The 24,118-nt window shown below is 37.4% G+C and overlaps 13 protein-coding genes across 13 annotated transcripts; 7 read left to right on the top strand and 6 right to left on the bottom strand.

Moving 5' to 3' along the window:
• The first annotated feature begins 209 nt into the window (after nt 1–209).
• On the top strand, nt 210–1,968 carry EV154DRAFT_257636 (uncharacterized protein). The gene has a single exon (XM_051594644.1). It carries the CDS (start codon nt 646–648, stop codon nt 1,873–1,875), a length of 1,230 nt encoding a protein of 409 aa, XP_051462590.1. The 5' UTR covers nt 210–645; the 3' UTR covers nt 1,876–1,968.
• A 356-nt stretch (nt 1,969–2,324) lies between these two features.
• On the bottom strand, nt 2,325–2,769 carry EV154DRAFT_476545 (uncharacterized protein; the record flags this gene model as incomplete). Its single annotated transcript, XM_051598043.1, has 2 exons — nt 2,325–2,680; nt 2,745–2,769. The coding sequence occupies 2 exons, from the start codon at nt 2,767–2,769 to the stop codon at nt 2,325–2,327; spliced, it is 381 nt and encodes a 126-aa protein (XP_051462591.1).
• Nucleotides 2,770–3,070: 301 nt separating this feature from the next.
• EV154DRAFT_492620 (elongation factor TS-domain-containing protein) lies at nt 3,071–4,335 on the bottom strand. Its single transcript, XM_051599692.1, has 2 exons — nt 3,972–4,335; nt 3,071–3,908 (listed from the first exon to the last, which is right to left on the bottom strand). The coding sequence occupies exons 1-2, from the start codon at nt 4,284–4,286 to the stop codon at nt 3,204–3,206; spliced, it is 1,020 nt and encodes a 339-aa protein (XP_051462592.1). The 5' UTR covers nt 4,287–4,335; the 3' UTR covers nt 3,071–3,203.
• Nucleotides 4,336–4,605: 270 nt separating this feature from the next.
• On the top strand, nt 4,606–5,118 carry EV154DRAFT_456341 (60S ribosomal protein; the record flags this gene model as incomplete). The annotated part of the gene is made up of 2 exons (XM_051597375.1): nt 4,606–4,732; nt 4,919–5,118. 2 exons carry the CDS (start codon nt 4,606–4,608, stop codon nt 5,116–5,118), a joined length of 327 nt encoding a protein of 108 aa, XP_051462593.1.
• A 72-nt stretch (nt 5,119–5,190) lies between these two features.
• Nucleotides 5,191–8,148, bottom strand: EV154DRAFT_492624 (uncharacterized protein). The gene is made up of 12 exons (XM_051599693.1): nt 8,059–8,148; nt 7,983–7,989; nt 7,893–7,903; nt 7,727–7,818; nt 7,574–7,656; nt 7,506–7,512; nt 6,911–7,431; nt 6,440–6,846; nt 6,207–6,356; nt 5,751–6,148; nt 5,519–5,693; nt 5,191–5,461 (listed from the first exon to the last, which is right to left on the bottom strand). Exons 1-12 carry the CDS (start codon nt 8,107–8,109, stop codon nt 5,213–5,215), a joined length of 2,151 nt encoding a protein of 716 aa, XP_051462594.1. The 5' UTR covers nt 8,110–8,148; the 3' UTR covers nt 5,191–5,212.
• An 84-nt stretch (nt 8,149–8,232) lies between these two features.
• EV154DRAFT_558525 (uncharacterized protein) lies at nt 8,233–9,543 on the bottom strand (the record flags this gene model as incomplete). The annotated part of the gene is made up of 1 exon (XM_051605491.1): nt 8,233–9,543. The coding sequence occupies one exon, from the start codon at nt 9,541–9,543 to the stop codon at nt 8,233–8,235; it is 1,311 nt and encodes a 436-aa protein (XP_051462595.1).
• A 2,081-nt stretch (nt 9,544–11,624) lies between these two features.
• On the top strand, nt 11,625–12,686 carry EV154DRAFT_547521 (40S ribosomal protein S8; the record flags this gene model as incomplete). The annotated part of the gene is made up of 5 exons (XM_051604760.1): nt 11,625–11,628; nt 11,705–11,777; nt 11,935–12,247; nt 12,315–12,518; nt 12,577–12,686. 5 exons carry the CDS (start codon nt 11,625–11,627, stop codon nt 12,589–12,591), a joined length of 609 nt encoding a protein of 202 aa, XP_051462596.1. The 3' UTR covers nt 12,592–12,686.
• A 535-nt stretch (nt 12,687–13,221) lies between these two features.
• Nucleotides 13,222–13,725, top strand: EV154DRAFT_412031 (60S ribosomal protein L11; the record flags this gene model as incomplete). The annotated part of the gene is made up of 1 exon (XM_051595489.1): nt 13,222–13,725. One exon carries the CDS (start codon nt 13,222–13,224, stop codon nt 13,723–13,725), a length of 504 nt encoding a protein of 167 aa, XP_051462597.1.
• A 346-nt stretch (nt 13,726–14,071) lies between these two features.
• Nucleotides 14,072–15,507, top strand: EV154DRAFT_590764 (uncharacterized protein; the record flags this gene model as incomplete). Its single annotated transcript, XM_051606884.1, has 2 exons — nt 14,072–14,222; nt 14,571–15,507. The coding sequence occupies 2 exons, from the start codon at nt 14,072–14,074 to the stop codon at nt 15,170–15,172; spliced, it is 753 nt and encodes a 250-aa protein (XP_051462598.1). The 3' UTR covers nt 15,173–15,507.
• Nucleotides 15,188–16,307, bottom strand: EV154DRAFT_492633 (uncharacterized protein). Its single transcript, XM_051599694.1, has 3 exons — nt 15,795–16,307; nt 15,667–15,740; nt 15,188–15,604 (listed from the first exon to the last, which is right to left on the bottom strand). Exons 1-3 carry the CDS (start codon nt 15,952–15,954, stop codon nt 15,197–15,199), a joined length of 642 nt encoding a protein of 213 aa, XP_051462599.1. The 5' UTR covers nt 15,955–16,307; the 3' UTR covers nt 15,188–15,196.
• A 269-nt stretch (nt 16,308–16,576) lies between these two features.
• EV154DRAFT_535747 (class I glutamine amidotransferase-like protein) lies at nt 16,577–17,373 on the top strand (the record flags this gene model as incomplete). The annotated part of the gene is made up of 2 exons (XM_051604089.1): nt 16,577–16,933; nt 17,047–17,373. The coding sequence occupies 2 exons, from the start codon at nt 16,577–16,579 to the stop codon at nt 17,371–17,373; spliced, it is 684 nt and encodes a 227-aa protein (XP_051462600.1).
• Nucleotides 17,374–17,830: 457 nt separating this feature from the next.
• EV154DRAFT_492635 (uncharacterized protein) lies at nt 17,831–21,853 on the top strand. The gene is made up of 9 exons (XM_051599695.1): nt 17,831–17,963; nt 18,026–18,575; nt 18,634–18,836; nt 18,900–19,012; nt 19,073–20,625; nt 20,686–20,879; nt 20,945–21,249; nt 21,313–21,499; nt 21,569–21,853. Exons 1-9 carry the CDS (start codon nt 17,895–17,897, stop codon nt 21,734–21,736), a joined length of 3,342 nt encoding a protein of 1,113 aa, XP_051462601.1. The 5' UTR covers nt 17,831–17,894; the 3' UTR covers nt 21,737–21,853.
• Nucleotides 21,854–22,738: 885 nt separating this feature from the next.
• Nucleotides 22,739–23,598, bottom strand: EV154DRAFT_598479 (uncharacterized protein). Its single transcript, XM_051607049.1, has 3 exons — nt 23,290–23,598; nt 23,096–23,232; nt 22,739–23,025 (listed from the first exon to the last, which is right to left on the bottom strand). Exons 1-3 carry the CDS (start codon nt 23,560–23,562, stop codon nt 22,806–22,808), a joined length of 630 nt encoding a protein of 209 aa, XP_051462602.1. The 5' UTR covers nt 23,563–23,598; the 3' UTR covers nt 22,739–22,805.
• Between the last annotated feature and the right edge of the window lie 520 nt (nt 23,599–24,118).

Here is a 24,118-nt window from a genome sequence, read left to right on the forward strand (position 1 = left end):
ACAGACGGAAAGGGGTTACAACCATTACAGTTTCTTGATAAATTCGAAAACATAAGTTTATATTAAGCGACGTTCTTGCACCATTTTTTTTATTGTCATCTTATTAACGTTGTATTATTCAAACCCCACACCAAATGTACAATGAATGAATTATTAGGAGTGAAGAAGGAAAAATAAAATGCTAAAGCAAGACTTGAACATGATGATATCTTTATGGAGTCTCAGAACTGTACATATTTTGAAAATAATCTGACTACAGAAAAACATATGGAATAGAGTTTGTATTGCTTAAAACAAATTTGCTATTAGTTTGAAGAAGAATATAAATTATCGGTGTCCACGTGCTAGCAGCTACACCATTTCTGACCAGAAACAAACAATTGTCTCTTTAACGAACGGCCCTATCATCTAGCATAACTACAATGAAATATTATAAATAGATGGATATCTTCAATGAGAGCATCACAGAATTGCAAAACAATAAATCAAGACATTGATTTTATTATCACATAATGGATAACAAACTTTATAAACAAATTCATTGTACTATGACCATTTTTGTATATATATAGATAGATAGAATGGGTCTTTAGGTACTTATTCCAAATTCCCTCTATTTTCTTTTTTTTCTATATATATAGTAGCATGTCGCGATCCAGACCTTTGTCAACAAAACACAGCAGCACCAAAAGAAAACAATCTGCCTACCATAATGATGATTGCAAAGACCAAACTCTCCCGAAAAATAAAAGAGCAAAATTGACGCCTGATCTTTACATGATGTCTTTATTTTTTGTCGATAGGGAAGCCAGATCGTGCACTGAGAATAATGGTGGTCTTCCTTTATCTGGTATGTACTCTGAAGTATCTCAAATCGGACGAATGGTTTCAGACTATAACAACGACGCTGATGATGATTCCTACGTTGATACCGAAACTACTGAGGATACAAACGGTATCAGCGATTATGATGATGACGCTGATGAGGACTATGATATCAATGATGATAATGGCAATGATGATGATGATAACGATGAAACAGCTGAACAACCTATTGATAACTCAGACGATGATGATGATAATAATGAAACAGCTGAACAACCTATTGATAACTCAGACGATGATGATGGGAGTGACACTAATGGCGATGAGGCAGGGGATGAACAGGAAGAGGAGGAACAAGCAGGGGATGAGCAGGTAGAGGATGAACGGGCAGCGGTTTTACAAGGACTGGCAGGCTTACGAGAAAGAATTGATCGTTTAGATGCTCATATAAATACGGCTATGACAAACATACATGACTTGGATTATCGTGTAGAGATTGTTCTAGCTCAAATAGACATAACCCATGATCGTATGACTTATTTACGAGACCAGATTACAAATGTGGAAATTACTTCGAGAGAAATAAACAATCGCGTGGCGTTGCTACCGACTCGAGAAAATCTAAATGAAGTAACAGCTAATGCGAACATGCACCAAGCTAATAACACACGGCGTATGGATGGTTTTGACGTAAGGTTCGACCAAGTAATGGAATTACTTCACGCACGTTTACCCGAACGTAATGTCGAAAATGTTGCTGCAGACGGCAACAATCGCGATAATTTACAGCCACCAATTATCAACAACTTACCTGCACTCAATGACAATAATCAACTTGACGCAGATGCTAACCAACCCCAAGCAGATATCAACCAACAGCAAGCTGGTGATCCCCAACAAGAGCAAGTACCTGTTGCTAATGATGATCAACAAGAGCAAGACCCTCCTTTGAACGGACCACCAGGAAACGGTGGTGAAGGAGTGAACATTAATGGCCGTACTATAGCTATTCAACAGTTTATTTACGTTCGAAATATGGAGTTTTATTAACACTTTCAACATTACAAAATTAACTAATAGATAAATAATTACACGCATAATGCCAATCTGATTCTTACGTTCTCCTTGTTACTTAAATAAACACATATAATTAATCATGCAGTTGAAAAGCATAACTCATGACAGGCCTGTACCTATTTAGTAGATAGATTTTTTCTTTCTCTGGCAGACAATAAAATATTTAAATAATGATCTTATCTACAGTAAAAGAAAGAAAAACAAAAGCATTCTTTATTATTTATAAAAACTATAAATCACGGTCACTTTTCATTTTCTTGTTATTTGGTAATATGTTTATTAGTCCTATTCAAGTATATTTTGCGTGCAAATTGTTGTTTTATTACAAATTTATACCTTTGCCTCACATATCATCACGATTACGTTTCAAGCAAAGTTTGCGAAAATAAAAATAAAATAAAAAAGTTATACTGTACGCTATTTTAAAATTTATTTGAAATGTATAAATATCTACTTGAACCTTTATGTAATTCGAAGAAAAGGACAAATGCAATGACTAAAACATAGCCCAATATAGTGTCCAACATATTCAATCGCCTAACCCTCAACTTGAACCGCTCAGTCTGATAGAATTTAATTTCTAATGCCTCGATTTCATCGTCGAATAGCCCAGCCCGTCTAAACTCCCTAATCAATTCACCTGTAAGATCATGTGTTCCAAACCAATCGGGTGGGTTTTGTAAACGGAGACGAAGATCGTCAATGACAAAGTTTATATCTTCACCAGGTATGCGCTCTTCTGACAAGTCGGTGGAAATGGATCCTTCACTGAAATCCTCTAAAAAAGGGTTTGTTTTTCATTACAATTTTGTAATACGTTTTTTTTTGAAGTGTGTGATTACCTGAGCTTGACAGATCATCTTCCATTTTGATGCACAAAAACAAAAAATAAAAAATACTAAAAATGACAAAAAGGGCACACAAAAGCAAACTTTCTCAAGCAACTAAATTAGTTTTTCAAAAAAGGGACAATGAGAAATTTTTTAAATCGAATAGAGGTGATTGTTTATAAAAAGCCTAATTTATAAACGTACAAAGAAAGTCCATCTACACAATGTTTACTGAGAACGTTTTGGATATAATTCGGGCCGTGCACCTGCTGATAATAGTTAGAGAAGCATGTTTATTAATAGTAGAGCATAATACACAATCAAATTGAAAATATATTGTTTTTAAATATACAAGGGAAATAACATTTATTAAAATGGTTTGGTGGAAGATAGAATAATAAAAAAAAAAAAAAAAAAAAAAAATGGGAAAAAGATCTAGTATGGTACAATATTTCAACGCAAAAATGTAACTTAGTTGCCATTGACAGCTTGGTTGACTTCATCAGCAAAATCATTCTCCTTCTTTTCAATACCTTCTCCAACCTCCCAACGAATGAAATCAATGACTTCAGCGTCAGCAGCTTGTTCAACATATTGAGCAATGGTGAATTCGGGCTTCAAAAGATACTTTTGCTTGTTCAAAACTGAGGTCTCCTCAAATTCCTCAACATTGGCTTGTGCTGAAAGTTCGGCTTCGGGAACATCGGCAGTGTTCAAGTAGAGAGGATTGAATCCAACTACCTGACGAGCGACTTGACGAGCTGTCTTGTTTAAAGTAAGAGTGGCGGTAGGATCTAATTCAGCTAAAGTGACCTTCTTAGGTTGTAAAACAGCAAGACCACCCATCTTACCACTGGTTGCATCACCACCGTGAATATAACTGGCTGACACACCGCTGGTGACTAAAGCAGCACGGCGCAATGAAATGTTTTCACCGAGCTTACCGATTGTTTCCACAATAGTTTCGTTGACAGTCTTTCCAATATCGTTGATGTTTAATTCTGTTTGGTTGGGATGAGGCATCAAGGGAGCATTTAAAAGTGCGTCCACAGGAAGGATCTCGATAGCACGAGCGCTACCAAGAGTATCATGCATCAACAAGGAAGTGGCGGCGATTCTAGAAGCAAGGTTCTTGAATACATCGTTTCTAGAAACGAAATCAGTCTCACAGTTCAACTAGAATATAAATGTTAAAAAAATTGACTTCTGCAAAGGTGATTTAAATTTGTTCTCGTATACCTCAATGATAGTGCTTCTGACACCGTTGGCAACAGGAGCTTCGACAGAGGCAGTGGTAATCAAACCTTCACCAGCGACTCTGCCAGCAACCTTTTGAGCCTTTTTGGCACCGGAGATTTGAGCATCCTCGGATAACCAAGCTAAGGCCTTTGCATAGTCGTTATTTGTCTTGACAAGGGCTTCCTTAGCCTTTGTCATGGAAACCTCGGTTTCCTTACGAAGTTCTTTTAATAATTTAATGTTGGGCTTGACAGCTGTTGTGTAGCTTCTGGCCCATGTTTGAGGAAGACTGCGGATAGCACTGAGTTTGTTCATGATAAGTGTAAGTGATAAAACGGAACAAAAAGGGTTAAAAAAAAAAAAAGCGACAGGGGCAATATTACACATATACCTTTTTTTTTTGGGAACATTTTAAAACCCAGGTTAGCTTTTTGAGCCTCAGGCGGTTAGCTGAGGTTGATTGGCTTAATTAGGTGGCTTAGTGTAAATGAAATTTTTTTTGAATCCTTTAGGGTAACGGGCATGTCTTGCCAGGTTAGAAATCCTTCTCTTTCCTTTATACTTAAGTAAGTTCACTATAATGCAGTAATGACGAAACGCGTTTTTATTGATACCCTGCTTCCTTATAGTTAAAATGGCCCCTACTGTCAAGTCCAAGAAGAACGCCGAGTCCATCAACTCTCGTCTCCAACTTGTTACCAAGTCTGGTAAGTACACTCTCGGTTACAAGACCACCTTGAAGACTGTCCGTCAAGGAAAGGGTAAGTGAATTCAAAATTATAAACACACACAAACCAAATCGATCTCGTGCTATTTTTACTGGGGGGACAGGAGCCTACTCTTTTTTGTTATTGCTTTTGTCCTATGAACTTTTTCTCTTTTTTTTTTCTTTTGGCAGAGATCGTCCCCCTTTCAACATTAGGCTAATCTCTTTTTTTAAATTATAGCCAAGTTGATCATCATTGCTGGTAACTGTCCTCCTCTCCGTAAGTCCGAGATTGAGTACTACGCCATGTTGTCCAAGACTGGTGTCCATCATTACAACGGTAACAACATCGATCTTGGTACCGCTTGTGGTAAGCTTTTCCGTACCAGTGTCCTCTCCATCACTGATGCTGGTGACTCTGATATCTTATCTGCCCAATAAGCGTTTTAATCTACTAGAATAAAAAAGCCTTACACATACACACTTTTTTTTTAAATATAAACACCCTTTGTCTTTTTTTGTATGAATGCTGCCTTTATTGATCAGTTGATAATGCTTTTTTAAGTGCGTTCGCATCATGAATGGGTAATCCACATGAAAAATTATCACAAATGTAGGCTACAGGATTCGCATGCACACCAATTTGTTTGATAACCGAGTTCTTTTGCGCAATAAATCCTTCGCCCTTGGCTAATGACACTAATTTGTTAGGTAGAAATACGCGCGACACAATTCTTTGGAATTCTCGCATACGGAAATCATCAGGATTGCCAGATAATACAATCTACAGAAAAACAGCATTTAGTTTATACATAGGCCATCATTTTATTTCCCTTTTTACCTCTTTCAAGCCATTCGACACCAACATGAATGATGCAACAAGAGCTGGTATAGCAAATGGGAATTTACTCAAGGAGAGTCTGAATGCATGTACTGTCTCTTGCGCTTTGCTAGCATAAGAGGGTTCTTCCAGCAGGGAAGCAAGGCGGACTAAATTTCTCAGAGATACGGCATTTCTGTAAAGAAAAAATATGAGACAGCGTCAATCAAAGTGGCGAGAAATAAATACTTACGCTGATGGCTCTGCGCCGTCTTGCTCTTCCTTCATTCTAACAAGGATGCTTTTATCGTGCTTTGTTACATTGAAGTAACCACCATCTTCGGTATCATAGAATAATTCGTTCTGTTTTTCCTGAAGATCATAGGCCCATTTAATCCAGTTTTCATCAAACGTGACCTCGTATAAATCTAGCAAACCTTGAATCAAGTAGCTATAGTCATCTATAAAGCCTCCAATATCAGATGCGCCTTGACAGTAGCATCTCATCACCACATGTGTTGTTGGGTTATAAATTTCTCTGTAGATAAACTCGGCAGCTTCAATTGCTAATTTCAAAATATCCGTCTCTTGAAGCGCTTCAAAAGCATGAACCAAACCTGTAATCATCAATCCGTTCCATGAAGTAAGGATCTTTACAATAATTAGTACAAAGTAATACGACTAGATCTTTGGGAGGGAAACCACATACCTTTTCATCGCGGTGTGGTTTTGGACGGATACTGGAACGGTAATCCCAAAGCTTACGTTTACTCGAATTTAATATACGGGTTACTTCTGTAGGTGTCATACCTGCCGCCTTTGCAGTATCTTCAACCGTGCCACTTTCAGCCAGCACATTCTACATTACACGTTTTTTTATTGTAAAAGTAAGCACACTAAAAAGCTTCATGTCAGACAAAAAGGATCTCTATAAAAACTTACTTTATTGACCAATTCTTTCTGAGGATCTTGAGCAGGTTCTACATTACCATTTTTTTTACACCCGAAATGTATCCCAAAAACTTGAGCGTCAGTGGGACCCAAAATATTCACGAGTTCCGACTCTTCCCATACACAAAACGCGCCTTCTAGTTTCTGGGAAGACCCTATGGAAGGTGAAGAATCAGCATCTTGAGCAGAATAAAATGCTCCCGTATCATGTTGAAGGTCTCTAGACACATAGTGTATGATGTCCTTTGTCACATCTGCAAAGACTGCTTCACCCGTGATTTGGTACGCGGATGAATAAAGTGATAATAACTGGGCTTGATCATACAACATTTTTTCGAAATGAGGGACGTGCCATTTTTTATCTGTACTGTATCGATGAAATCCACTTCCAATATGATCTAGACATACATGATTGATTAATTGGGATTATATGTTGGGACTAACTTTGATATTTGCTAGTACCATGAATTCCGCCTGCTGCAATCTTCTTTAAAGTAAACAATGCCATGTCTAGTGCTTTCTGAGCGTCGGCAGCTCGACTGCTGACCTGACGATTGTACATGTAATAATCAATCAAAAACTGCAATTGAACAGGAGTAGGAAACTTGGGAGCAGAACCAAACCCGCCAAATACAGGATCAAATGAATTGACAAAGTGATGATAGGTTTCTGCCGCAACTGCTACAGGATCCAAAGGAGCTTGATTACCTGCGGGTTTAGCTTGTATATATGATTTCAATTGAGAAGTCATGCTTTCTCCAGATGCCTTGATCTTTTGAGGATCTGTTCTCCAAAGATCCGAAATGCGAGTCAATAAGGTGATGAAACCAGGCTTTCCGTATTGATCTTCAGGAGGAAAATATGAAGCACCAAAAAAAGGGTTCAATTCGGGTGTCAAGAAGACTGACATGGGCCAACCACCCGTTCCTGAGGTTAATTGAATGTATGTCATGTATAATTTATCTACACCAGGGTTTTCCTCTCTTTTTTTTTTTTTTTTTTTTTTTTTGTTACTGTCAGCTTAATTTTATATTCTAGGAAGTACCATGTTTTTTACCTATCAACTGGACATTATGTCAGGAATTTTACTTCATTTTTTTTTTCTTTTATGCGCGACATATTTACCTTTGACATTCACGAAGTATTTATTCATGACATTTGCTACAGTTTCACTTTCGAAAGATTCGTGTTCCATGACATGACACCAACTAAAATGAAAGGATTAATTTTTGCTAGCCAGGATTTTACAGATTCTTTTTTTTTTCTTAAACAACTCACTGACAAGTGCTGTAACCCACACTCAAAAATATTGGCTTATTTTCAGTACGAGCCTTAGCAAAAGCTTCTTCGCCCCAAGGATACCAGTCGACCTAAAATAAAAAAGGGAGGGGGTTTATTTCCACATTAGTCGTCATTCAAGTTTATGCCATGAGGTGTCACATACTGGATTATGAGCTTAAAATGTCGAAAAATAAATAAAGAGATGAATAAAACAAAAAGAACCTAATTGAACAATAAGCAAAAATGTAATTACCATGTTGCTAAAAGTGGGTCACATTATTGTTAATGTTCAATGGGCAGGCACTTAAATATGATTGTCGTTTTGTTACCAGTAAGTAGGGACTTTTCTCCTTGATTAATCTATTGGTGAATGAAGACATTAAGAAAAAAAAAAAAAAGAAAGCGGGAGAGAAAAATCCCAAAGACTGGAAACCTTGAGGGTTTATTATATTTTTTTATTTTATTTATTTTGAATTATAAACAAACAAAAGAAAAAGAAAGTATCAAGGCTTTTTACTACTAAATAGTTTGGATAACGAAGCCTTCTTACTGACAATAGATCGAATCATAAAATTTCGTTGCTGGGGCACAGGCGGTGGAGTAGAAGAGGATTTCTTCATGGATGCCGATAAAGCTGACTTTGAAGGGAAAGATCTACTTTTGGTGATCAATGGCGCCTGACAACGCGGTGCCAAATTATTGCTGATTGGTCGAAACGCTGAAATGCTAGATTCACTTCGAACCATTAAAAACGGCTGTTTCTTGACATAGTCTGAAAAGCTTGCATCCGTCTCTACCTTTTCCTCTGCAAATTCAGTTGACTGATCTCCCAAAAACCAGCTCTTCCATTGAACATCACTTCCCACATTCGGAGAACTAATCTCACTGCTACTACAGCTGCCTCCTCCTTCAGATAATAAATCAGAGTTACGGATTTCAATTTCTTTCCACGATGACGTCTGGTGTAATTTCTGGTAGTAGCTCTCGTATTTTCGTTGAGTAAATTCTTCGTGGCGTTGAGTGGTGGATATATTAGGCGAAGACATGGAGGAAGAGATACTGCGAGTAAAGACACGGGAGGCCAGCGGCGATATAAACTCTGCTGCATCTTCCTCCTCCTCCTCCTCTTCTTCTTCTTCTTCCTCTTCTTCCTCTTCTTCCTCTTCTTCCTCATCAAAAACTGGTCTTACTTTAATGTCCTGTCCATCATTTTCATAGTCTTCCAAATCGGGCTCGAGGGATAGATCAATCAGTTCATCAAGATTATAGCCATTGTCAATTAGGAAGGCTTTTTCTTCCTCTTCTTCATTCATTGAAAGGACCGCTGGTTCATCATGATTAATATTAAAGTTTTCCTGGGTGGGAGTGTTGGTGTGTTGGACAAGTAATGGGGCATGTACATCCTCTTCTGAACCTGTCAGAAAAGAGGAGCTAGAAATGCTTTGTGGGCGAGCAATACCAATGAGATCTGGGTCTCCCAAAGCTTGTAGTAACTCTTGACGAGCATCCAATGACCTTTGCATTGATTTGAGGCTGAGGATATTCATTGTATGAACAGCTTCTGTCAAACTTAACTCGTCACGGGCGCTCCAAGCCTGAGCACACTGTAACATTTGTTTCGAGTCTAGCCATTGCTGGTCGAGATAATGATCCATTAATCTCATCCAAGCCAGTCGAACATAATCATTATTAGGAACTGCCGGTGTATGGTCGATAAGTTGATCTTTCCACGCTCGAATTAAAGTTTCATATTCTTTTTCGACGCATGGGTCATGAGGGTGGAGAAAAGGTGCGTCCTGCGCATTGGAAAGCATAATGTGTAAATATATATAAAAAAAAAATGAGTGATTAGAAGGGAATGGAAAGGGAAACAATAAGAAGAGAAGAATAATAATAATAAAAAAAGCGACAGGTTTTTTATTTTACTTTCTATATTTTCTGTTAGACAATAAAAAGACCTTTTCCCATTTTGACATTTATTGCATTCTTATCACCTCCGTTTTAATACGGCCCCTTTAATACATACTAGTTTTTTTTAGCACGTCCTCTCAAAACCTCTATTTCTGTTTAATTTATTTTAATCTTAATTTATATCCTAATATGGACCTATTTGTGCGTACTCCTTTATTTTACTTTCTCCACAAACGGATCCACTTTTTTTTTTCATACTTTTCGGATAGATACAGCTCTTGCATCAAGAACAGTAAGCACTAACATCATTCTTTGTTTATAGAGACAAAATGTTCTTCCAGAAGACTGTATTTTTGATTTGAATAAATACCGTTTTGTTATGATGAGTCATTAAATACGTAGATATTCTTGCTTTTAGTAATAGCCAAAAGGCGTTATCTAACATCGTTCCATTCATATGTCTGGTTTTTTTTTTTTTTTTGGACTGTTAGCAATGAAGAACGGAATCTGTCTCTTTTTGTAATTACTACTACGGATTCTTTTGTTTTATCCTCATATCCTTTTTAACGTGCCGGTGAATTTATCAATACGCTGTCATTATTCTTTAATGGCGAAACGCAATAGTCAAAATAACGTTGCTTACCTTTGATCTTTGCCAATGTGCTATTTTTAGTACAGCTTCTTTACAAGAGCTATTGACTAAGGAGAGAGTAATTTAGAGATGTCGTGGCGAAATTACACAGGACAGAATGTTTAAAATTATATAATAGGATGAGATCATACAGATACAACATTTATTTTTTTCAATAGCAGTAAATTAATTTTTATTCCGTGTTGCATGATCTATATTTATATGAATGCATTGATTGTATTTTCCTTGTATACATGTTGGACTCAGTCGATTCAGTTGGGGGTATGCGTTGACGCGAGAATTAATTGAAGGCAGCCAAGATTAGCAATAAACAGATTTATCAGGAGGGAATATCTCAATAACTAATGTTTTTCATACACATGAGTGTGTAAAAATTAAAACTAAATATCGTTTGCACCACTTATAACCACCAAGGATTTAATTAAATGCTTCCCGGGTAGTGTCTACTTGCTTGCTAGAATTTCTGCAAAATGTTTTTACATTAGCTATTGCAATAGCGAAGCATTTTTTATTGTTCCTAATCCACTTTACACCGTAGAAAATGCTCTGAGATTTAGATATACCAATACTAGAAATCCATACCAAGCCGATATAAAATAAGATAAAGAAATGAATTCTTTAAAAGTGTTTCGACTACATGTAATACAACACCATTCTTTTCTCACCTCTTATTATCCATGGTTGCTGTTGGGTTATATTCCTCGGTCTTTGACGTAAGCATAGGTGTCATTTTTTACATCTTGAGAAAAGCCATTACGTAATCTCGTCATACTTACAGAGCAGCATGTCAAACTGAAGATAAGACATAGATCATGTCAATGAAGATCCTAAACAAACTTAAACAACGAGCTTTTTACCCGAACACACACAAAAAAAAGGTAGTAGTATGAGTACATTCAAGGTTAGAAAAAAGTCTAACATTTACCTTACTTAAGTAGTCATTGAAAGTTTATTTGCTCATGTAGCGTTACCATAGCAACGGAGAGTATCTTTATTAGGAAGGCCTATAAACAAACAAAAATATGTATACAATATATGTTTGAGCTAATATTCCTGTAGTTTTTTCTCATATATTACTTAATAAACAAAAAAAGACAGCAATTATTGAATGCACTGAAAGTATGTGGTGTAAAAGACAGCATTCAGTCACAATTCGATGAATTCATGCTTTGCTTTACTACTGCCATAGCGCCTTCGGACACGGAGTTGCAAAATTATAAGAATGTGACATCACTTAGTTGGGCCGGACCATTTTTTTTTTTTTTTTTTTGCGAAAGGTGTAAATGAACATTAGGCGGCCAAGAATTCTAGAGTTCCTTCTCTGCAAATAATATGGGTAAAGAAGAACAGACATGCATCCAATACCAAAGAAAGCAGAAATACTTATATGCATCCATCCATCTAATGAATAGGTATCAGCCGTGATTCTCGCCATAAGCGTAGCGCCACCGGTGCTAGACGTGATCAATACAGAAAGAAGAGAAAGTAAGTATTTTTTTTATTGTTATCTTGGAGGTGACATTTCGGCACATGGCGCATGTGTATATATATCTATAATAGAATCGTGGAACAATAAACAAATGCGCTCAGTCCCAATGCCACCTAAATTTGAACGAGACGACTAAATTCACTTTTAAAATAGGTTCGAGTTAGGTCGTCAATCTGCCAACACCAAGTTGGGTGGTAAGCGTATCCATCTTGTTCGTGTTCGTGGTGGTAACTTCAAGCGTCGTGCCCTTCGTCTCGAATCCGGTAACTTCTCTTGGGGTTCCGAGGGTATCTCCCGCAAGACTCGTGCCTTGACCGTTGTTTACAACGCTTCCAACAACGAGTTGGTCCGTACCAACACTCTCGTTAAGGGTGCCGTCATCCAAATTGATGCCACTCCTTTCCGTCAATGGTATGAATCTCACTATGCTATTACCCTTGGTAAGCAAAAGGCTGGTGAGGCTGCTGTAAGTTTTATTTAAGTTGTTGAAGAGTTAATATATGGGCGTATACTGACAAGATATATAATTGTAGGCTGCCACTGAGAAGAAGTCCAACAGCGTTGAAAAGAAGATTGCTGCTCGTGCTGCCACTGCTGCTGTCGATCCTCTCTTGAACGATCAATTCAATGCTGGTCGTCTCTATGCTGTCATCGCTTCTCGTCCCGGTCAATCTGGTCGTTGTGATGGTTACATTCTCGAGGGTAAGGAACTTGAGTTCTACCTCCGTAAGATCAAGGTAAACATCTATTTCACTAGCAGGAATTTTCTTTTTGTATTAACATATATTTCTGTAGTCCAAGAAGCATTAAATCTCTTGACTTGGTTCCTTTTTCTGTGCTTAAATTTTTTGTACAAATTAAGGGTTTTATCATTTTTAAATAAAAACACAACTTCTGTAAAAAAATCAAATTGTTTGTCATAATTTCCTTATTGTTCTGTTTGAAAGCTTGTTCAATTTAAAAAAAGTAGTGGATTTTGTATTAAGCATATACAAAAATGTCCGGGCTGTGATTTAATAATGTCCGGTCATAGCATACCTGCCAAAAAAAAAAAAAAAAAAAAAAAAAAAATCCACGGCCCAGGCAAAGGAGGATATAGTCAAATGCAAACTGTATTTTAGTTCTCCCTCTTTTTACTATATCGTCAGACAACATGGTAATAAAATATAACAAATGAACGGCAAATGACTTTGTGAGAGAGAGACAGATGGATTACACAAGGAATCGATGGATGATACAACATACGAAAAAAAAAAACAGTTTCAACAATGTATGAATGTGGAATAAAATCAACTTGGATGGAATGTACATGTGGACATTTGATCTCTCACACTGTTTCATTGGAAAAGCCAAAAAAAGAAAAAGAAAAGTTAGAGCTGGAAATTGACTGACAATTTTCTTAAATAGAGCGCCGAAGAACAGAAGGTGACCAAGAACCCCATGCGTAACCTCCAAATTGAGAAGTTGGTTCTCAACATTTGTGTTGGTGAATCTGGTGATAGACTTACTCGTGCTGCCAAGGTTCTCGAACAATTGACTGGTCAAACTCCCGTCTACACCAAGGCCCGTTATACTGTCCGTACTTTCTCCATTCGTCGTAACGAAAAGATTGCCGTTCACGTTACTGTCCGTGGTCCCAAGGCCGAGGAAATCCTTGAACGTGGTTTGAAGGTCAAGGAATACGAACTCAAGGCTCGTAACTTCTCCAACACCGGTAACTTCGGTTTCGGTATTGATGAACATATCGATTTGGGTATCAAGTATGATCCCTCTATTGGAATTTACGGTATGGATTACTTCGTTGTTATGGGTCGTCCCGGTAACCGTGTTGCCCGCAGAAAGCATTGTAAGACCAAGGTTGGTGTTAACCATCAAATCAAGAAGGAAGAATCCCAAGAATGGTTCAAGGCCCGTTTCGATGGTGTCATCTCCTACAAGGCTTAATTCCTTTAAAACACCCCCCTTTTTTGCACATTTTATTAAACAAAAACTCTTGGTAAACTGTAACACACGTCTTTTCCCTCTTACATAATATCGCCAACAATGCGTTGCTAATTTTGACAGTTACCACGCGCGATTCAGTGCTTGATTGGTCAATTGGCCACAAACCTCTGTAATTTATACTCCGACACGCTTGTTTATCAGAGTCACTTCTAACGTCAATTGTGTACGGTAAACAGGACACGTATAGATGCCGCCCCTTCCAGCATAATATTTGTTTATCGTTTTTATCGTGCATTGAATACTAATCCATTTTGGCCACGATATTCGGGCATGTAATGATTTTCCAATGAGAAATTTGTACAGAAATATCTACAAAATAAGGCAAGTATACAAGGTCACAAGAACACAGATGAAACTGCACCATTTTTATAGATCTATTCAACAGCAATTGAAAGAAGATATAAAAAGCCGAAGAATGGATAGTCGGCTTGGCAGAAGTAAGGTGCCACAATAGTTAAACGTGGCTAACAAAGAAGCTTTCATTGAAAAAGATATTGTGGAATTCTTAAGTAGGACTTGAAGCTATGAAAGCAATATATCTTTCAACCTTATCCCGAATCTAATAAAAGATTGTATTGTAACAACGATATCCAAGTGGAAGGTGCACAAGCTTTAATTGCATTTTTGATCAAGTGCTACTCAAGTGACTTCAAAATCCAATCCAGCCAATCAGTGCTCTAGAATGTAAAAAGGATTTTTTTTATTTAAGCCTTGTTTATTGTTGTTGTTATTTTTACTACCCCTTCATCTCTTTTTTTAACTAAGCATTTGGGTGTTCTAACAAGTCCACCCTTTCCCGTACCTTCTGTCTAATAAACGCAACGTTTTGTATCCAACAGTTAAAAATGACCTTTTCTTTAATCAACAACAACAACAAGAACAACAAGAGCAACATGAACAACAAGAACGATGGACAGAAGAATATGAAGGAGGAAGCCTACCTGAACAGCACAAAGGAACACTGTTATGCCTACGCAGGAAGTCGATTGTCGTCGGGTTTTCACCTGGATACAGTCCTACAGCCACCATAATACCGAAAAAGAAAGACAAAATACTAATACGGCGCTGCTCTTCACAAACAACTACTAAACCGGATAAACCTAGCAAATTCTTATTACAATCTAATCATTCACATAAATTTCAACCTTATGTGAAGCCAGTAAAGAAGCCAATGAATGCATTGTTTGGTGATATACCAACTCAATCTCATGATACATTTGATTATGGTGCTCACATACTGGACGATGAGACGGTATTTAGTGAATTTGACTGGATCACTACACACACACCAACCAATCATCTTCCTCTTTCTCCTCCTCTATCTCCCTCTGATTCTCATGAATCCTTCATGTTGGAATCATTGGATGATTACGTTCTTTTTCCTTGAAATAAAATGCCTCTTTTTTTTTTTTTATAAAACAATATTCTTTACAACGGATTTAATTTCATCTACTTTATCTAACAATGCTTGAGTCACTTGAACTAGTTCCTTTCGGTGTTGTCGTGCATTGGTGTGGACTCCACAAGAAAATGCGTCTAAATCGAATAAGATCAACATCAATTGCTCACCAAGGTAAGCAGCTTTGTAAATCTGTGCCTTCTTTTCTTTTTCTGTCTTTTCAGACTTGTTTAAAAATGCCTTCACTTCCTTTTCGTAAGTCTTGATTTGGGGAGCTAATTCGGTATCTACTTTGGTCTTGAGTACTTGTAATTTGTCTATTAACTCTTGTTCCTCATTTCGCACTTCCTTATGGTGATGATGAGCCTTTTTAGGGTGATCCTTGGCAGGCACTGGTGGTCCATGATCCTTCTTGTGATGCTAATCATTCTTATACGTTAATATAACTCTTCACTTATTTTTTTTTATGCGTGCACACATGCCTCTATTAATTTAACGAAACATCCGGGACGAATACCATAAACGCTTAATGGTAACTCATCGTTGGTCATAAACGCTAAACAAGGGTCGTGTTAGTTACCAATTCTTTTGGAGAAACCTGAGAGTATACCTCCAAACGCTTGCAACTTCATGCTGCTGGGTTCAAGACCAGTCAAACGTTGAATATGTGTTTTCAAGTCTTTTACCGTGGTTGCCTCCAAGTCTTTGATGCTGGCAAACTCTATAGGAAACTTCTTGTGATGCCACTTTATTTGAATAGTTGCAGACATTTTATTATATTAAAATAGAAAAGTTCAAGAAAAAGCCAGTAAAGAAAAAATAAATAAAAAAGTTTCAGGTAGTGGCTTACGGAGTTAACTAACCCATGGGGCTTTACTACATTAAAACTATCGCTAATGTAGCATGATAATGCATTCTTTTTGTTTTCAAAAATAGCGGTAAATACAGATGTTTACTTTATATCTTTGTTCTGATACTACTTTATTCCTTTGGGAATATTGTTCCCTCCCTATCTTTTTTTTTTTTTTTTTTTTTTTAAAAAAAAAATGAAATTACGCGTTGGCATGACTGCACAGTAACAGGATCATATCCGCATTCTTCCATGATACCGTCATTACGTAACCGATCTGTATTTTATACATTTAGTAGCCATTGAGTTTGTTTTTCTATACACTAAAATGAGCGTGAAATAAAAATTGGAATGATCTAAAAGTCTCTGTCGCACGTCATATTTAGTCTAATCAAGGGTTTTGAAGAATCTGACACATGTATAAAAAAAGCTGCAAATAATTCCAGTTTTTTCTTTTTTTTTTTTCTTTATAACCAAAATAAGAAAACAAACAAATGAGCCATACTAAATTACATATTGCATTACTCAAGACGGATACACCCATGCCAGAATTGGTCGATCACCTTGGTGATTATCATGAACAATTTGACGCTGTGTTTGACAAGGCTGCCGATATTGAACATTTAAGCATTCAATGGGATATCTTTGACGTGATAAACAAGCAAGAGTACCCTTCTTACGAAGATATTGCCAGCAAGAAATACGATGCCATTCTCTTGACAGGCTCCGATTGCAGCGCGGAAGGTAATGATCCTTGGATCCTGAAGCTGGTGGATTTCCTAAAGACGGTACAAGAGGACCATGTGGGCCATGTCAAGCTCATTGGTATCTGTTTTGGTCATCAAGTCATTATGCGTGCTGCTGGTGGTAAATCAGAGGTGAACGAAGCCGGTTGGGAGGTACATATTTAATCATTTCTAAGAAAAGATCACCGATTTAGACTAAATGTTCTTTTTGACAGATTGGTTGGACCGAGGTGAAATTAAACGAAGAAGGACAAAAGTTCTTCAAGACAGACAAGAAAGTATTACGAATTAATCAATTCCACAAAGATCATGTGGTAAAGCTTCCAAAGGGTTTCAAGAGCTTGGCTTATACAGAAAATAGTACGCCCACACATATTGTTGTCTCTGAAAACGGGCAATGTCTCTCTATTCAAGGCCATCCTGAATTCTGTAGGGACACCATGAGAGACATGATCAAGATCCGCATGGACAATGGTGCCTTGGAACATCACCTTGCTCAAAGAGCCCTAGAAACATTAGATAATGCATACCCAGAAATGGAAGATGTTTGGTTTGCAGAGAAAGTATTAGATTTTATTCTCAACAAGCTCTAAAATTCACAATTTATAATAAACTATTTTTTTCCCGTCACAAGACCACAAAAACTATTTGATACAGTGATCAATTCATTGATGCTTAAAAAAGATTATTGTATGATAAAGCATTTAATATTAAAAAAAGAAGGTTACACCATTCCTTGTTCTACAAGAATTTTCAGCTGGATCAAAGTTTTTTTTGTTGTTAGCTGTGCCCTTTTCTATCAGATGCTGACAATGAAAGCGTGTTTTAATTTATCTGATACAGATACAAATTACTCTTGTTTTTAAAACAAGTAAACAATGGAATAGGTGAACGGGCTCTGTCTTTCTTGTAGAAACAGTATGAGTCCTTCACACGTAAACATTTCATGATGCTGTAAGTTGTTACGGCCGTCTTTGTGACGTCACAAAATGTGTTGTGTGCGAAAGCTGGCAGCGAAAAATATAAAAGGAACCCTTTTTTTCCTGAACCAAAAAAAAAAAAAAAAAGAGAGACATTTGTACATTTGATAAGAACTTATCACCCTAACAAAGAAATGTCGTTTGCAGGCTACTTTTTCGGAAATGTGGATGCACAAGGAAGACTTGAGAGTGATTTAGACGATGTAATTAAAAGAAAGAAAACGAAAAAAATTGAAAAAAAAACATTAATTACGAACTGAATTAGGATCTCAAAGAGACTCTTTCAAGCGTGGATGCCGATGTTATTTCAAGAATTTTCAGTGATGATACGTTTGGTTTAGAACGAGCTAAGAACATTGACGAGGACGACGATGAAGATGGGACGGAATCCATACCAGTGATACCTACAGCCCATGCTTCAGACGCTGTCGATTACTCTGATTTTGACGAGACCGTACCAGACGATCAGCAAGAAAAATACTATCGACGTGGCATGGGTATGATTCAAAAGAACTTGAAGCGATCTCGACTTGCTCTTGTCAGTGATAATTACGACGATGAAGAGGAAGAGGAACCCGCCAAACCAACACCCGCACCCGCACCTACACCTACGCCTCCTCCACCTACTAACTTATCTACCAACGCCACCACCACCACCATAACCACTACCAGTGTGGACCCTAATGCCGAGACTAAAAAAAACGTGGATATCCAACAGTTATTTCCTGGTTTCGAAAAGGGAAAGATCTTGAAGTTTTCAGAACTCTTCATGGCCAAAATAAAACGTCCTTCTAAACTGCAGCTCCATAAAAAAGGTACCGTTATAAAGTAGTAGCAACGCGACATAAATCTAAATTTTTCTTTACCCGGCAGTTGTGTTTGGTGATGGATATGAATATGAAGTGGAACGCGACGAACGTACATTGTTCTCAAGAGCTAGTAAATTGGATCGTCTCCGTGCTGAGCAAGCAAAGGTACCTGTGAAAAGACGTAGGATCGAAACATTGAATGAGAATAGCGACAGTAGCGATAGTATGAGCGAGGACGAAGAATATTTACAAGAATTAGCTGAAAGAGTATATATTTTTTAAAAGTCGAGAAAATGTTTGTTACTGACATACTATTTACATATTCTGTAGCCACATATGACAGAAGCTTTACCGCAGATCTTGGATGAAGATCAATTATATCACTCTGTCATGCTGGATAAATGGGAGGACGATATTGTATGGGGAGATGACGATGAGATCACGTAAGTATAAGAAAAAGATATAATTTATGATTTTCCTGGCTAATGAAGTATACGTTCTAGTGAAATGGAAGATGCACAGCCTGTAGTCAACAAACATTTAAACATGCAATTGGAAGAAGGAGATTGGTTAGATGCGATTATCTGGGATAAAGAAAAACCTCCTGCTTCGACGATGAAAATTTCGCTTGACTTGAATGATCCCAACATGTTGTTTGACGTTGAAGAAGTAGAAGCAACCAAGGAATTATTAATCGAACCCAAGCATGTAAAGAAGGGTCGTAAACCACTTCCTAAGCCTATTCCCAAGATTCAAATATACCACACAGACACTGAACCTCATAACAAATTACCATTGAATCGATTTAATTTATCCAACGACAAGTTCTATGAATCGCATCTGGCAGGAAGATTAGTTCGTGTTCGACAAACGTTTGGTCAATTGGTTGTTCAACACGCTTTACCTGCCTTAAAGTTACATCCTGCTCTTTACAAGACAAAGCTTTCCAAGGCAGAATTAAGATCGTTCCATCGACCTTTAATCCAATTACCAGCGAATACAGACATCCATTTCTCGCGTGTGAAAGCGAGTAAGAAGAAGAAGAAGGATAAAAAGAAGGGTCATGTGGATATTATACGCAACACCAAAGATTTAACATTGAAGGACAGCACACCCTATGTGCTTATGGAATATTCTGAAGAACATCCACCGATTATTTCTAATGTGGGCATGGGAACTTTAATTATTAACTATTACAGAAAGACAGAACCCAAAGATGAGTTTGTACCCAATCTTGATATCGGTGAACCTTTTGTGCTCGATATTGGTGATACTTCACCTTTTATGAATTTCGGTAATGTTGAACCGGGTCAAACAATTTCTGTATACTATAACAACTTGATCCGTGCGCCTTTATTCCGTCATGATGTGAAACACACCGACTTTTTATTGTTAAAGAGTACATATAAAGGTCATACCAAATACTACTTACGGGAAATTCCTGCCATCTTTACGATTGGTCAGTCTTATCCAGTGCAAGAAGTCCCAGGCCCTCATTCAAGAAAGGTGACGACGACCATTAAGAACCGATTGCAGGTGGTTGCTTATCGTTTGATTAAACGTAATCCACTTCATAGGCTCAAGATGAACAAGTTGGCGCAAAAGTTTCCTGAATATTCAGATATTCAAATTCGACAAAGGTTGAAAGAGTTTTTAGAGTTTCATCGCCGTAGTAAAGATGGTGGAGGAGGATACTGGAAGACACGTGGAGGGGGAGAACCCCCCTCGGAAGAAGATCTTCGAAAGATGGTGACACCCGAGATGGTTTGTTTGTACGAGAGCATGCTGGTGGGTGAACGCCATCTTCAAGATCTGGGTTACGGTGATGTCAATGACGACGATGAAACAGGTGAAGGTGACTCAAAATTGGAAGTCGAACAACAATTGGCGCCCTGGTTCTCCACCAGAAACTTCATCAATGCGACACAAGGTAAAGCCATGTTGAAACTCTATGGCGCAGGTGATCCGACAGGTCGTGGTGAAGGTTTTAGTTTCATCCGTGTATCCATGAAGGATATTTTTTTGCGTGCGGGCGAATCAGCTGAAGAAAAACTAGGTAACACATACATACTACACAAGATAAACAATTAACTCATCCAAAACAAACAAAAACCAGCTCAAATCGAGGCAAGACCCAAGAGTGCACACAGGTATAATGTTGCTGAGCAACAACAAATCTATCGAGAAGAAATTGCTCGTATTTGGAAAGCACAGTTAGAATCGCTGGGGAACAAGATCGAACCCATTCTTTCTGACCATGAAGAGGAAGACGAAGAAAGAGATGTTGACCAAGTGGATAGTCCCTCCGCCGTAAAGTATTCATCATGTATTATTTTTTATTATCATCTGGAAAACTCATATAGATACATGTATAGTCTGAGTATGATTGGGGTCACCATCGTAATAGTCACGGGATGTCACCATCCCCAGCAACCCCTTCCTACCACCGTAGTCGATATGATCGTGCTACTTCTGAAATTGATGATGATGATGTTTCAGTTACGGGTAGTTTAAACTCCAGTTACCATGTCAACAGTCAAAATAAATACTTGATAATCCGAAGATTGATTGCACCACCTGGCGGAGGTGAAAAAACCTGGCAACAAGAAGTTGTTCGTGATCCTGTAGTCATCAAGTCCTACTTGAGACAGAGACAGATGATTGAGGAAGAAGCCACAAGGTAAGCAAAGAATGAAGTAATGAAAAAATTGAGTTGCCCTCTGACTTTTTTTTTAAAAAATAGTGCTGAGGCTTTGGAACCTACGGATGATGAAGAAAAGAATGCACGTATGAAGAAACGTATTCAAGATCAGTTGGCTAAATTAAAGAGAAATGCAGAGCGACGTCGTCAACGCCAATTAGCTAAACAAGCACAATTGGCCGAAAATCCAGTCCTTGGTCTTATTCGAGGAAAGCGAGAGGGCGCCATGGTAATTAAAAAAACATCTCTATTTTTTCTCCTATTGTTTATTATTAACCTGTTTTTTTTTATATAATAGCGTCGATGCGGTAACTGTGGACAATTGGGACACATGAAAACAAATAAGAATTGTCCCAAGTTTTATATTATGAATGACCCGAATCGAATTGCAGAAGACGCAACCACTCCCTCAGAAAACACACCCGGGACTCCATCCACATCGGTTGAAACAATTCCAGGACTCTAATGTACATACATGTATTTTTCTTTGAAAAGAAATAAATACAAAGACCTTTTTTCCCCCTTTTCCTCATATCATCATGCAAATGTATTCATATAAATAATGAATGACATTTTAAAAGTATCTAGCATGCATTTGCATGACCCTAAAAAAAAAGAGCCCTTAAATAAGTGATCTATTATTATTATGTTTTTCCCTCGCTTCCCGCGCTTACTTGTTCAGTCGCTCGTTCGCGCGCGCGTGCATACAACAAGCACAAATGACAGCTGTTGTGTGTGTTTCGATCAGGTTATAAGAAAATGAGCCAATACATGGAGTGAGGAACCTGTGATTTATGAAGTAACCTATTTACCGTAGAGAGTGCCACACTTTTGATATGTTTCGGATATATCTAGATTATAAAATATTTTTTATATGACCCCACGTCTGTGCGTTCATACTCATAATTGCAGCCTTGGGTAGCAAAATAAAAAAAAATGAAGAAGGAGGGGGGGAGGGAGGGAGCTTATTTACATCAGGATGACGATTTACAACGGTATAAGAAAGTGTTTTAAAACAAGCAGAAGTTTTGCATTAGAGATCTCATTTTCAACTGGGGGAAGATGATACATGGGCCCGCACGCCACTGATAGCTAACTATAAGAAAAGTTTGTGAGTATAGCAATATAGAAAAAAAAATTAAACTAATGAAAAAGTAAGACAAATAGTAACAGATTGACGTAAACAATAAAAAGCTATTATAATTTATTAATGTGGTCGGTTCGGATAAAATTATATTTTTGGTAGGAAACACACGCACGCACTCCAACTCCTGTCAAAGTGTGCACCTTTTTTCTCCTGTTTTTGTGTATTCCGAAGATACCGAATATTTGCATTTAAACAACAACAATAGTATTTATATATAAAAAAATCGTTCGTTTTATAGTATTATTGTTTTAAAGTTTCCATTCATATGAGTGGTTCTAATCATGAGGGTACGAAAGAAAAAAAGGGTGATTCCTTTAATAGGTAATCCTTTTTTTTTTATACATATAAACAATGAAATGAAAATTATGATAGGTATAGAATTAAGGTTTTAATGGTGATAATGATGTAGTAAAGGTGGTAATAAAATTGGGCTTGTGTTATTCACAAGTGTATGTTGAGAAGATAGTAATGGTGGATGCATACATGCATATTGTTTAAAGTAATGTACAGGTTCTAAAGGTGGCGTTGGGGGTGAGCAATAGTATGATGACCTGCTTACTTCACTATGGTCTGATGAATCCGGTGATTCACTTCTAGTTTCGAAACGGCTATAAAAAATAGTTAGAAAAAAAAATAAACATATAAACACACAAGCTTTTTATTCTATTTTATTATTACCTTATTGTTTGAGGAAGAATATGATGCGCTTGTTGATGTCGAGAGAGGGTTGTTTTACGTGTAAATGATTTACCGCATTCACAAGCATAAGGTCGTTTTCCTGTATGTGTTCTTCTGTGACGAGCAAGAGAGGAAGACTAAAGAAGATTGAATAAATACAAATACATTCTAATAAAGAAATATATACAACTTACATCGCTAAAGGACTTTTTACAACAGGCGACTTCACATGCATGAGGTCTCTCGCCTGTATGTGTTCGAAGATGTACAGTCAGAGCCGAGCGTTGAATAAATTGCTTTTTACAGCCAGGCCAAAGGCATTGGAATGGTCTTTCGCCTGTATGAATTCTTCTGTGACGTGATAGATCAGATCGACGAGAAAATCTCTTTTCACATCCATGCCAACTACATTGATATGGTTTATTCACCATTGTCGTAGGATGATTTAATAAGTTGAGAATGTCCATTTTTTATTTTATATTTTTTATGGGTTGTTTATACAGAAAAGAAAAAGAGAAAAAAGGCTGGTGGAAAATAGAGGAGACCCTATTTATACAAATGTTTGAATCTCAGATCTTACCCTTCAACCTTAATGTCTACCCGATTGACCTGCTTTAATCCAATTCGCGTCATTATTGGCCCTCTTATAAGAAAACCACCTGCTTTAATGGATGATCGCACAAAAGTCATCCTCCATACTAAAATTAGAAATACACACATCTTATGAGATCGATCATTCACCTCCTCTTCCCCCCTTCTTTTGACGCATAAATATGTATTCATGTTGCTCACTGTAGGGTGAAACGTTGCATGGTTTGCTCGGTAAAAGGAAACGCCCACACTCAAAAAAAAAAAAAAAAACTTTTTAATGCCAAGCAGAGCGTCTGTTTAGATAACAAGAGAGTTTATTTTTGGCCAAGACTACATACATACATCAATACACAAAAATAAAAAAACAGATGTAGCCAAGCTTCTAGGTTTAAGAGATGCAGCTCTATAATGTTAGTCTGTCAATGTGTCACG

This window comes from Mucor mucedo, assembly GCF_025094135.1.
Source record: "Mucor mucedo strain NRRL 3635 chromosome Unknown EV154scaffold_6, whole genome shotgun sequence".
Taxonomy (NCBI): Eukaryota; Fungi; Mucoromycota; class Mucoromycetes; order Mucorales; family Mucoraceae; genus Mucor; species Mucor mucedo.

Excerpts from the sequence above, each read along its gene's own strand:
- EV154DRAFT_492620 (XM_051599692.1), bottom strand. The coding sequence starts at position 4,286 with ATGAACAAACTCAGTGCTATCCGCAGTCTTCCTCAAACATGGGCCAGA. Across the intron at positions 3,909-3,971 it reads TCAGAAGCACTATCATTGAG|TTGAACTGTGAGACTGATTT; the intron begins GTATACGAGAAC and ends TTTATATTCTAG.
- EV154DRAFT_257636 (XM_051594644.1), top strand. The coding sequence starts at position 646 with ATGTCGCGATCCAGACCTTTGTCAACAAAACACAGCAGCACCAAAAGA.
- EV154DRAFT_492633 (XM_051599694.1), bottom strand. The coding sequence starts at position 15,954 with ATGTCTGCAACTATTCAAATAAAGTGGCATCACAAGAAGTTTCCTATA. Across the intron at positions 15,741-15,794 it reads GAAGTTGCAAGCGTTTGGAG|CGTTTATGACCAACGATGAG; the intron begins GTATACTCTCAG and ends ACCCTTGTTTAG. Across the intron at positions 15,605-15,666 it reads GTTTCGTTAAATTAATAGAG|CATCACAAGAAGGATCATGG; the intron begins GCATGTGTGCAC and ends AAGAATGATTAG.
- EV154DRAFT_598479 (XM_051607049.1), bottom strand. The coding sequence starts at position 23,562 with ATGGACATTCTCAACTTATTAAATCATCCTACGACAATGGTGAATAAA. Across the intron at positions 23,233-23,289 it reads GTAAAAAGTCCTTTAGCGAT|TCTTCCTCTCTTGCTCGTCA; the intron begins GTAAGTTGTATA and ends AATCTTCTTTAG. Across the intron at positions 23,026-23,095 it reads ATTCTTCCTCAAACAATAAG|CCGTTTCGAAACTAGAAGTG; the intron begins GTAATAATAAAA and ends TATTTTTTATAG.
- EV154DRAFT_492635 (XM_051599695.1), top strand. The coding sequence starts at position 17,895 with ATGTCGTTTGCAGGCTACTTTTTCGGAAATGTGGATGCACAAGGAAGA. Across the intron at positions 18,576-18,633 it reads ACTGCAGCTCCATAAAAAAG|TTGTGTTTGGTGATGGATAT; the intron begins GTACCGTTATAA and ends TTTACCCGGCAG. Across the intron at positions 19,013-19,072 it reads GGAGATGACGATGAGATCAC|TGAAATGGAAGATGCACAGC; the intron begins GTAAGTATAAGA and ends TATACGTTCTAG.
- EV154DRAFT_492624 (XM_051599693.1), bottom strand. The coding sequence starts at position 8,109 with ATGTCTTCATTCACCAATAGATTAATCAAGGAGAAAAGTCCCTACTTA. Across the intron at positions 7,657-7,726 it reads GTGGGTTACAGCACTTGTCA|TTGGTGTCATGTCATGGAAC; the intron begins GTGAGTTGTTTA and ends CTTTCATTTTAG. Across the intron at positions 5,694-5,750 it reads GACGGCGCAGAGCCATCAGC|AAATGCCGTATCTCTGAGAA; the intron begins GTAAGTATTTAT and ends TTTTCTTTACAG.